At 39.9% G+C, this 12,939-nt stretch overlaps 1 protein-coding gene across 2 annotated transcripts in view; it reads right to left on the reverse strand.

Moving 5' to 3' along the window:
* ATP1A3 (ATPase Na+/K+ transporting subunit alpha 3) overlaps nt 1-12,939 on the reverse strand; it is a 118,034-nt gene that overhangs the window by 16,246 nt on the left and 88,849 nt on the right. Inside the window, exon 1 of one of the 2 annotated variants that reach the window (XM_069741664.1) lies at nt 844-936. The exons of the other annotated variant lie outside the window; for it this stretch is intronic. Coding sequence (XP_069597765.1) covers nt 844-867 — 24 coding nt within the window. The 5' untranslated portion in view covers nt 868-936. Of the gene's footprint in view, nt 1-843; nt 937-12,939 lie in introns of those variants that run through there. 2 annotated transcript variants of the gene reach the window in all.

Below are 12,939 nucleotides of genomic sequence, written 5' to 3' on the forward strand. Positions count from 1 at the left end.
CTTAGTGAAACTTTCAGTGCGTATGTTTCTCGAAAATATATAACTAAAACATAAGAAAAGAAATGATAATAATTGTATATTTGTCATTTTTATTTATTTAATTTGTGCATTTTTAGTCATGATTTATTGCTTTATTTTATGTCCATTTTTATTTTCTATTTTCTATCTATATATATAATTGTGTAAGGGTTTTTCCGTCTGTCTGTCTTTCTGTCTGTCTGTCTGTCTGTCTTTCTGTCTGTCTGTCTGTCCTGGAAATCCCACTTCTCTGACTGGTCGAGGCCGCCATTTTAATAGAAAATAAATGTTTTTATTTATGATTTATATATTTTTTATTTTCTATTTTACTCATTTTTTTTATATGTATAATATAGTCATTTTAATTTATTTATAAAATGAAAAAAGTAAAACATAGTAAGATAATATATATATATATATATATATATAATTTTTTTATTTTACTAAGTCTTACTTTTTCATTTTATAAATAAATACAAATGACAATAATATATATCTTATTTGTTTTATATGTATAATAGTCATTTTTTTTAATTTATAAAATAAAAAAGTAAAACATAGTAAGATAATATATATATATAATTTTTTTTATTTTACTAAGTATTACTTTTTTCATTTTATAAATAAATACAAATGACAATAATATATTCTATTTTAATTTAGTATGCATATATATTTACTGAATAAAATAGAAAGTACAAAAATATATCAAATAAGTCATAAATAAATATGCACAAACAAATTAAATAATAATGATAAAAAAATTATATATATATATTCACACACACACACTGATCTACATATATACTGTAATACATACAGTACCTCTGGAGATGGTATAGGGACCATGCTGGATCCGCAGATTTCTGCGTGCGCACAGTGGGCACCAGATACTATATGCACCAGTACAAAGGGGGAGCTGGTATCGTCATTCTGTTCTATCATACATTTATGTATTATATGGCAGCGTGTATGACAGGAAACCATTAACCATAGAAATGTCGCAGGTTGCATGTAAACAGGATGTCGGTATTGAGAACAACAATGAAACACTATGCAAGAAATGGCCATAAAGTACTAAATATCCAGGGCTGAACTATACAGGGTGCAGAGGGAGCAGCAGTCACACTTAGGATCTATTGTCTGAGTGGTGCCAAAGATGTCAGGCCGACATAGGGAGACATCATAGGCACCTGCCCCAAATTTTCAGACCAAATTTTAGCAAATTCGGAGCATCCTTTAACTAAAAGGAGCATTGGCTTATATAAACCCCACCCAAAAACAGACATTTTGGGGGTTGGGTTGTTGGTGTTTGTCAGGAAATAGGAAGAAGTTCTGACTACTTCAGTTACACATACAGAGTTCTCAGCTGCAGTTTCCTCTGCCTGCCAACACAAGGCTGGAATTCTCAGCCACTCTTTCTCCCTCTGTGTGTTTAATTCCAAACCCCTCTTTTCCTCCTCCCTCAAGAATTTATATGGCTCTATGCTGCGGGCAGACAAGTCTCCCTACCCTACTCATTCCCCCCTCCCACCCGGTACTGGTTAAAACTGGTACAGAAACCATGAGCTTCTATTGTTCTTCTATGGTCATATATAGTGGCACGGATCAGGGCTAGAGATATAAGGATTATATATTCCAGATGTCCATCGAGAGATCTATAACTCCCTGAAATCGCTAGAAGCTAAACCCAATGAGTGCAAGGAGTGGGTTTCTCCGTAAGCGGGTCATGTAACTACGCCGTGTTTAACTTAAAATAATCGCCCCGACGTGGTGCACCTCCTGATCATTGTGTCTTTCATATACGAGATTTGTACAGTGAGCTAGGCATAAAAATGGGTGCCATAACTGTAAGAAAAGGGGAGGATTTAGCCTCTAAGTGAGGTCACCACAGGGGGAGTGCCTTGGTTTTAGGCTAGGAAATAAGTGAGTGAAGCAGCAGTCTTCACGTGTCTTTTGTCCGGGGTCTGGCTGCTATACAGATGTGTGATGCATTTTGATGTGTCCACTCCTCCACAGCACACGGTCAGCCATGAGATAAGATGACATAACGAAATGTAAGTGTTTTTTCACCTTTAATCCCATTGTATTTGTAATTGTATTGTACATATGACTTTTCTACTTTTATAATATCTTTTTATACTTCTGTAAACACTGCCTACCTTTTTGTAGCAAAATATCTAAAATTACTAGCTTAGTTTCTCCTTGCTCTATAACGTACTATCACGTCCTCTGAAGTGCATTACGCTACTAATCTCGGTTGCCTCAGGACCCGTTAATAATTAAGAAATTTGTCCTGTGTGTTTGGGGAGGCTTTGTAGCGACCGGCGGCATTGATAATTATTGTTCCCACCTGAGTGGGAGTAGTTATATCGCCCCTGCTGCAGTGTGCCCGTTAGCCAGTACAAAGTAAAGCAGCCTTTCTGGCTACTAATTATCCTAGGTGCAGTACCATGACTGACCTGAGGGTAAGGGGGGCGCCAGAGAGCTGCAAGTTCCAAACCGGAACTGGGAAGTGGGATATAGATAATTCCCAATTAGAAAGAACCAAGGGCATCCAAACAACCCTGGTTCATTACAAATTGGTGTGAGTGGTGGGGACGATAAGGGTATCCTCCCCGTGAACCGTGACAGTGTTCCCAAATGGGATTGGAGGGCAGGACTGACATACTTACAAAACTTTTTACAGGTTTTCGCTTTTTTAAAAAGGATTTGAGAAGTTGCAAAATTCTGGTTGCTTTTTTATGTAGAAATGAACATTTGTTGCTGGTTTTCTTTTCCTTTTTGGTGTTTTTTTTATATCACTAAAGTCAATGATGAAAGCTACAATGCATGTAAAAGATACTATGATCACTGTGTTCCATGACGACAGTTCGAAGAACAAATCTATATTTTTTTTTTTGTGCCAGTGAGTCCATTTTGGAGAACAGTGTGGTGACCCAAATGTTTGGGGAGCTCAGTTTTGATGTTGTTTTTGAAGAATTGAGAGCAGATTATAAAGGAAAGCCTAGCTCCGATCCCTGCAGTTTAACCCCCTGAGCTGCCGCTCCCATTTGTGACAGCAGTATTTAAAGGGAACCTGTCACCCCGAAATTCGTGGGTGAGGTAAGCCCACCGGCATCAGGGGCTTATCTACAGCATTCTGTAATGCTGTAGATAAGCCCCCGATGTTACCTGAAAGAGGAGAAAAAGACGTTAGATTATACTCACCCAGGGGCGGTCCCGCTGCTGGTCAGGTCAAACGGGCATCTCCGGTCCGCTGCGCCGCCTCCCATCTTCATTACAAGACGTCCTCTTCTGATCTTCAGCCACGGCTCCGGCGCAGGCGTACTTTGCTCTGCCCTGTTGAGGGCAGAGAAAGTACTGCAGTGCGCAGGCGCCAGGCCTCTGACCTTTCCGGCGCCTGCGCACTGCAGTACTATCCTCTGCCCTCAACAGGGCAGAGCAAAGTACGCCTGCGCCGGAGCCGTGGCTGAAGATCAGAAGAGGACGTCTTGTAATGAAGATGGGAGGCGCTGCAGCGGACCACAGACGCCCATCCGACCGGACCAGCAGCGGGACCGCCCCTGGGTGAGTATAATATAACGTCTTTTTCTCCTCTTTCAGGTAACATTGGGGGCTTATCTACAGCATTACAGAATGCTGCAGATAAGCCCCTGATGCCGGTGGGCTTACCTCACCCGCGATTTTCGGGGTGACAGGTTCCCTTTAAAAGGTTGGCTTCATAGGAGGACAGTAATCTAGCAGTACGCTGCAATATTGCAACACTTCAGTGTATTGTACAATTGATTACAAGTAGTTCAAATTCCCTAAAACCAATAAAAAATGTAATAAACAAAAAAAAATTTGGAAAAATATATAAAACAAATATATATACACACCGTACAGACCAAAAGATTTTTCTGTATTTTCATGATTATGAAAATTGTACATTCACACTGAAGGCATCAAAACTATGAATTAACACATGTGGAATGATATACTTAACAAAAAAAGTGTGAAACAACTGAAATTATGTCTTATATTCTAGGTTCTTCAAAGTAGCCACCTTTTGCTTTGATGACTGCTTTGCACACTCTTGGCATTCTCTTGATGAGCTTCAAGAGGTAGTCACCGGGAATGGTCTTCCAACAATCTTGAAGGAGTTCCCAGAGATGTTCAGCACTTGTTGGCCCTTTTGCCTTCACTCTGCGGTCCAGCTCACCCCAAACCATCTCGATTGGGTTCAGGTCTGGTGACTGTGGAGGCCAGGTCATCTGGCGTAGCACCCATCACTCTCCTTCTTGGTCAAATAGCCCTTACACAGCCTGGAGGTGTGTTTGGGGTCATTGTCCTGTTGAAAAATAAATGATGGTCCAACTAAACGCAAACCGGATGGAATAGCATGCCGCTGCAAGATGCTGTGGTAGCCATGCTGGTTCAGTATGCCTTCAATTTTGAATAAATAGCCAACAGTGTCACCAGCAAAGCCCCCCACACCATCACACCTCCTCCTCCATGCTTCACGGTGGGAACCAGGCATGTAGAGTCCATCCGTTCACCTTTTCTGCGTCGCACAAAGACACGGTGGTTGGAACCCAAGATCTCAAATTTGGACTCATCAGACCAAAGCACAGATTTCCACTGGTCTAATGTCCATTCCTTGAGTTCTTTAGCCCAAACAAGTCTCTTCTGCTTGTTGCCTGTCCTTAGCAGTGGTTTCCTAGCAGCTATTTTACCATGAAGGCTTGCTGCACAAAGTCTCCTCTTAACAGTTGTTGTAGAGATGTGTCTGCTGCTAGAACTCTGTGTGGCATTGACCTGGTCTCTAATCTGAGCTGTTGTTAACCTGCGATTTCTGATGCTGGTCACTCGGATAAACTTATCCTCAGAAGCAGAGGTGACTCTTGGTCTTCCTTTCCTGGGGCGGTCCTCACGGGGGCCAGTTTCTTTGTAGCACTTGATGGTTTTTACCACTGCACTTGGGGGCACTTTCAAAGCTTTACCAACTTTTTGGACTGACTGACCTTCATTTCATAAAGTAATGATGGCCACTCGTTCATCTATACTTAGCTGATTTTTTCTTGCCATAATACAATTTCTAACAGTCTATTCAGTAGGACTATCAGCTGTGTATCCACCAGACTTCTGCACAACACAACTGATGGTCCCAACCCCATTTATAAGGCAAGAAATTCCACTTATTAAACCTGACAGGGCACACCTGTGAAGTGAGAACCATTCCCGGTGACTACCTCTTGAAGCTCATCAAGAGAATGCCAAGAGTGTGCAAAGCAGTCATCAAAGCAAAAGGTGGCTGCTTTGAAGAACCTAGAATATAAGACATAATTTCAGTTGTTTCACACTTTTTTCTTAAGTATATAATTCCACATGTGTTAATTCATAGGTTTGATGCCTTCAGTGTGAATGTACAATTTTCATAGTCATAAAAATACAGAAAAATCTTTAAATGAGAAGGTGTGTCCAAACTTTTGGTCTGTACTATATATATATAATTTTTATTTTTTTTTTTCAAATAAATCTACATAATAAAAAATATATATTGGCGGGTGAATAACTTTCTGAACCGATAAAATGTTTCAATATTTATCCTATAAGAGGAACCAAAAAAAGAAAACAGTTTCTGTCATTTTGGTCACTTTGCCTCCCTCATTCAAAAAAATTTGAATAAAATTAGATTAGAAAGTTGTATGAACCCGAAAATGGTAGTAATAAAAGGTACAGCTGGTTGAAAGTAGAATACCTGGCACAATATTTTCATGTCGTTCCTGGACAGACTGTCACTGTCACCCCTGTGTATAAAGATAGGACTAAGATTCCCACTTGTGCCCCTTTGCCTCCATCATGTAAAGAAAGAACCATTGACCAACATTTAATTGGATAGAGTTACGTCATTCGTTTCCAAATGTTAAAAAAATGTAGATGTGACGTGTCCTTTATAATATCCCCCCCAAAAAAAATACATCGTACCTTCGCTGTTTTCTAGAATATGACCAAAACGTGCAAACCTGCAATACTTATGATGACCACCAGATGACAAATTAAAAGCTTGAGAACAGACACATTATAGTCAGAAGTGTCTGGTTTTTGCTCTTATTTCATTCCTACTGCTCTTCTGAGTATTTCGCTTTTTGATTTTTTTAAATCCGCCATACGGTTCCAGAGATATGAGCCTTTTTATTTAGTACAAATTTTTATAGTCTTTAGTAAGAGGAGTGGCGCTCTCAGGATCCTCAGGGGCGTGTCTTTAGGATGATTTGCATATAATATGTGAGCCACGCCCACTAGGAAAAGAACATCAAATAGCACTAAATAAAAAAGCCAATATCTATAGAACCGTATGGCGGATTTAAAAAAAAATGAAAATGGAATATAAAGGGGTGAAGTGGGAATAAAATTAGAGAAAAAAACTAGACGCATTTGACTCTTTAAAGGAGCACTCCTGAAAAACTGATCCACGTTGTAACGCTTACTATAAGGACTGAGGAGGTGATACATTACGCAGTGCCTCTTTCTTTAAGGGACGATGGGCAACCATAGATAAATGATCATTTATATTATATGGTCCTACAAGGAACAGCCATCCATCCTTCTTTTCCAAAGTCCTAAATAGCAGCATTGAACTATATAAAGTTAGGGGGCTACGTAACTAGGCGGTCTTATAGGGCATGTTTAATTTTATTTCGTCCTAGCCCATCGACTATATGCCAATATACGCCCCCCAAAATATCAGAAAGGCCTGATAGAAAAGATAGGCCCGAAAAGAAAAGCTATGGGCAACCAAGCCCATAGCAACCAATCACAGCTCAGCTTTCATTTCCTAAACAGCTTTGGTGAAATGAAAGCTGTGCTGTGATTGGTTACTAGGGGCATAAAGACGGTTTCACTGCTAGATAATACTGACATGTTGTTCTAGATAAGGCCTGAAGGAAACCAAGTCTTTGTTGCTCATAGCAACCAATCACAGCTCAGCTTTCATTTCTTAAACAGATTTGGTGAAACGAAAGCTACTCTGTGATTGGTTGCTATGGGCAATAGAGACGGTTTTACTGCAAGACAATACTGCCATATTGTTCTACATAATACAGAATATTCTAGGATTAAATGGATAATCCTATCGCAAAAAAATCTATCCCAATATGTCGTAGGTGTAATCATAATATTAGCAAATACTTCCAATTAGAAATATAGTATAGTGCTTCTGATTCGCCATGTTGCTGTTGCTTACCCCATGTGCAGGGCATTGCAGTTGGTATCTATGGTTACTACCATTCATACAGTAACCTTTAACTGTTATTGGTTGCAACCATAGATACCTACTGCAATGCCCTGCACGTGGGGTAAGCGATATTGCTAATCAGAAAAACTATACAACAATTCTAACTGAAGGTATTTTTTTTAATATTATTAATATTACACTTACTACATATTGGGATAAGAGCTCGGTGATGGGAATACTCATTTAAACGTATGTTTTTTTTTATTTTTTAAATCATGTTCTTTTTATGCCACCTTAGCCCACATTCTAGGCGGGGCTGAACTGGTTAATGTCCATGAACGAGCGAAAAAAAAGGAGGTGATGAAATAAAAAAAAATAAAATAAAATGGCGCTGGAAGAAAATCCCGGCTACGGACGGGTGGGCAGCAGAGACTGCAGTCGTCTCCCCCCCACCCCTGCATCTCCCTTCATGCCTCTGCCCAGCTAATAGCCATCTTGCTATGCTCTGCCGACCTGCCAATTATCCTCCCTCGCCCCCTATAATCTGTTTCCTTAACCCTTCGCAGTACACACAGGGCGCAGTTCGCCAGTATTTTCGATACCACGCTGATTGAGTGCGCGGTGTCGGCTCGTCCCCTCCGCCGCTGCTCCGTGCCCTAGCGGCAGATCACCTTGGTCCTTATAATCCATTTGTGACCTTGTCTCTGCGGCACTGCGGGAAAGGCAGCGCCGGCGACAAAATCCGCTGAATGGGAAAGTCCTTCGGCTCGGAGCCAACACTGCAGTAATTTGGTGAATCCTCTGCGCGTCCAGTGCGAGGGGACCCTGCGAAAATCTGTGTTTTTGCACCCCCTTTAAATGATCCAAATTATTTGATTATGACTTTATATAATAATAATGTATTATTTATTACAGATTTTTATTCTAATATTATTATATTACTAGCTGAAGAGCCCGGCGTTGCCTGGGCATAGTAAATATCTGTGGTGTCCCCCTCACATCTTTCATTTTCTCCCTCACACCTCTCATTTTCTCCCTCACTCCTCTCATTCCCCCCTAACACTTGTCATTTCGACCTCACATCTGTCATTTTCCGATCACTCCACTATTTTCCCTCGCTCCTCTCATTTTGCACTCACACCTTTTCATTTTCACCTCACACCTCTCATTTTCACCTCAGTATATACATGTTTGTCATCTCCCTTATATATAGTATACACCTGTATGTCATCTCCTATATATAGTATATACCTGTATGTCATCTCCCCTGTATATAGTATATACCTGCTGTGTGTCATCTCCCCTGTATATAGTATATACCTGTATGTCATCTCCTCCTATATATAGTATATACCTGTATGTCATCTCCTTCTATATATAGTATATACCTGTATGTCATCTCCTCCTATATATAGTATATACCTGTATGTCATCTCCTCCTCTATATAGTATATGCCTGTGTGTTATCTCTCCTGTATATAGTATATATCTGTGTGTCATCTCCCCTGTATATAGTATATACCTGTGTGATCTCCTGTATTAGACCTCGTTAACACGTTATTTGCTCAGTATTTTTACCTCAGTATTTGTAAGATAAATTGGCAGCCTGATAAATCCCCAGCCAACAGGAAGCCCTCCCCCTGGCAGTATATATTAGCTCACACATACACATAATAGACAGGTCATGTGACTGACAGCTGCCGTATTTCCTATATGGTACATTTGTTGCTCTTGTAGTTTGTCTGCTTATTAATCAGATGTTTATTTTTGAAGGCTAATACCAGACTTGTGTGTGTTTTAGGGCGAGTTTCGTTTGTCAAGTTGTGTGTGTTGAGTTGTGTGTGGCGACATGCATGTAGCGACTTTTGTGAGATGAGTTTTGTGTGGCAACATGCGTGTAGCAAATTTTTGTGTGTCGAGTTGCATGTAACAGGTTAGTGTAGCAAGTTGTGTGCAGCAAGTTTTGCGCATGGCGAGTTTTGCGCGTGGTGAGTTTTATGTCTGGTGCCTTTTGAGTATGTGCAAGTTTTGTGTGAGGCAACTTTTGCATGTGTTGCAAATTTTGTGCATGTGGCAATTTTTCCGTGTGTGCAAGTTTTGCGTGTGGCGAGTTTTCCATGAGGTGAGTTTTGCACTTGTGGCGAATTTTGCGTGAGCCTAGTTTTTGCATGTGGCGAGTTTTGCGCGTGGCGAGTTTTGAGTGGCGACTTTTGTGTTTCGACTTTTATGTGGCGAGGTTGGTGTATGTGTGGTGAAATGTGTGCTGAGGGTGGTATATGTGTTCAAGCACGTGGTAGTGTGTGGCGCATTTTGTGTGTGTTCATATCCCCGTGTGTGGTGAGTATCCCATGTCGGGGTCCCACCTTAGCAACTGTACGGTATATACTCTTTGGCGCCATCGCTTTCACTCTTTAAGTCCCCCTTGTTCACATCTGGCAGCTGTCAATTTGCCTCCAACACTTTTCCTTTCACTTTTTCCCCATTATGTAGATAGGGGAAAAATAGTTTGGTGAATTGGAAAGCGCGGAGTTAAAATTTCACCTCACAACATAGCCTATGACGCTCTCAGGGTCCAGACGTGTGACTGTGCAAAATTTTGTGGCTGTAGCTGCGACGCCTCAAACACTTTTCCTTTCACTTTTTCCCCATTATGTAGATAGGGGCAAAATTGTTTGGTGAATTGGAACGCGCGGGGTTAAAATTTCGCCTCACAATATAGCCTATGACGCTCTCGGGGTCCAGACGTGTGACGGTGCAGATGCCAATCCCGGACATACACACACACATACACACACACATTCAGCTTTATATAGTAGATTTATTGCTACTATTACATATAAACTGCTATTGAAAATTTCCCGTCGGAAAATGGGAAAAAATTCCCATAACTTCAAGGGGCCGCCAGTCATTCTAAGACATCGGCCACCATCTTAAAGGAGTTGTTCACCTTTTTTGGGCACAGTTTGATCACCTCTTGCACCGGCCCAGCTCCAGGGAAGTCGGTCTTATGTGACAAGGTTATGCCATGTGAGCGCTGCAGCCAATGAGCGGCCCTTATTGGGCTCATTTCTTCGGCTTGTCCATTGACATTGCTCCAGCAAATACATCCAAAGGGTTAAATTCAAAGGGTACAACTAATATTTTTTTAAAACATTGGCTAAACAGCAATTCATTATGTACTTTGATACATAGAGGCTGTAGAATATTTTTAGTAAAACCCTATTACAAAAAATGCTATTTTTGTGGCCAATGGATTTAATAAACAACAAAAGATGCTTTTAAAAAAATATATGAAAATGTATTTGCATTAAAGAAAGGGTTCTGGGATATTTATGGGAATATTCTCAGAGCAGAGATTAAAGAATATGTATTTTGGATGTAAGTAATTAAATAGGACTTAATGCAAGTTTGGATCATTTGGTTTCTACAGCCTCTATGTATTACAGTACATAGACGGCAGTAATTAAATAGGACTTAATGAAAGTTTGGATCATTTGGTTTTTACAGCCTCTATGTATTACAGTACATAGATGGTGGTAATTAAATAGGACTTAATGCAAATTTGGATCATTTGGTTTCTACAGCTTTATGTATTACAGTACATAGACGGCGGTAATTAAATAGGACTTAATGCAAATTTGGATCATTTGGTTTCTACAGCCTCTATGTATTACAGTACATAGACTGCGGAATGAGTTTCTGGTGTATTATCCTATGAGCTTTGATTTTGTCATCAATCAGCTTAGAAGATTGTTCGGATTCTGCCATCAGACAAGCACACTGACATGATCACTAGTTTTTCATTCTGCATTCTGTACTGTGATACATAGAGGCTGTAGACCTTTTTTTATCAAGCCCAATACAAAAATTAATTTTTAGCAAAATAAAGAATTAAAAATGGTTGATATGTGTAAGAGTACTACTATAAGCACTATCGCTGCAGTCTTTATTGGCCGTAGAAGTAATATGAAATATATGGATGTAGCAGAGTTGACTTTGTTATTTGATACTATCCATGGTTAAGTCACAACCAGTAATTTTCCATAGCACTTCAGGTCAGGGAAAGGCGTAAAAGCTGCTGAGCAATCAGAAGGATACCGAGATCACACATGCACATATGTCTGAAGCATCCTCCGTGTCCTCATCATCGCACAGCTGCAGTCTGGGGACCTCTAGTGTTCTTAGAGCAGCGCAGGCAAAACATTCAGTCACTAAGCGGTTAAGTGTAAATCCCAGTTAATACGATGCAACAGAGCCTCGATCAGGAAACAGAGTCCAACGCGGGATTTACTGATCTACTGATATTTAATAATGAAGACTCTTTAGGAATCAGCTGCTTTATAGAGAAGAAATGGCGGCAATAATCTGTGATAAAAGCTCAGCGACCCGAAGGTTCCAAATAATACACAAGTCTGTTTACAATATACTGCACCATACACAGGTATTATACTATATACTGCACCATACACACAGGTATTATACTATATACTGCACCATATACACAGGTATTATACTATATACTGCACCATACACACAGGTATTATACTATATACTGCACCATACACACAGGTATTATACTATATACTGCACCATACACACAGGTATTATACTATATACTGCACCATATACACAGGTGTTATACTATATACTGCACCATATACACAGGTATTATACTATATACTGCACCATATACACAGGTATTATACTATATACTGCACCATATACACAGGTATTATACTATATACTGCACCATACACACAGGTATTATACTATATACTGCACCATACACACAGGTATTATACTATATACTGTACCATATACACAGGTATTATACTATATACTGCACCATACACACAGGTATTATACTATATACTGCACCATACACACAGGTATTATACTATATACTACACCATACACACAGGTATTATACTATATACTGTACCATATACACAGGTATTATACTATATACTGCACCATACACACAGGTGTTATACTATATACTGCACCATATACACAGGTATTATACTATATACTGCACCATACACACAGGTATTATACTATATACTACACCATACACACAGGTATTATACTATATACTGCACCATACACACAGGTATTATACTATATACTGCACCATACACACAGGTATTATACTATATACTGCACCATACACACAGGTATTATACTATATACTGCACCATATACACAGGTATTATACTATATACTGCACCATACACACAGGTATTATACTATATATTGCACCATATACACAGGTATTATACTATATACTGTACTGTCATGAATATGCATGCCTACACAGCTCTGCTACATTTCTTTGGCTTTGTACTGTCAGGTTCCAGCCCTGATCCCCCCCTTGCAGTTTTCCCCCCTTCACAGCTGCATATGTGTGTAAGTCCACTTCTCCCTCTCCCCTGCTGTACAGCTGTAATGTGAAACCAGTGTGCTAGCATCCCTCGCTGGTTAGTTTTATGGCCCTGAACTGGTTGAAAGCAGCCTACAGTCTCATGGCCATCTCTTGGTCTAGTACAATGTTCATTTTAAGACCAAATAACTCGACCCCAAGTAGTGATATAGGTGTGAAAGTTACATAATTGGAATATGCAAAGATAGAGCTACACACCAGTGCGTTTTCTAATTTCCCGTACCAGCAAAATCCGAGAAATGGATTACTACTTAACTGG

The sequence above is a fragment of the Ranitomeya imitator genome, chromosome 10 (assembly GCF_032444005.1).
Source record: "Ranitomeya imitator isolate aRanImi1 chromosome 10, aRanImi1.pri, whole genome shotgun sequence".
NCBI lineage: Eukaryota > Metazoa > Chordata > Amphibia > Anura > Dendrobatidae > Ranitomeya > Ranitomeya imitator.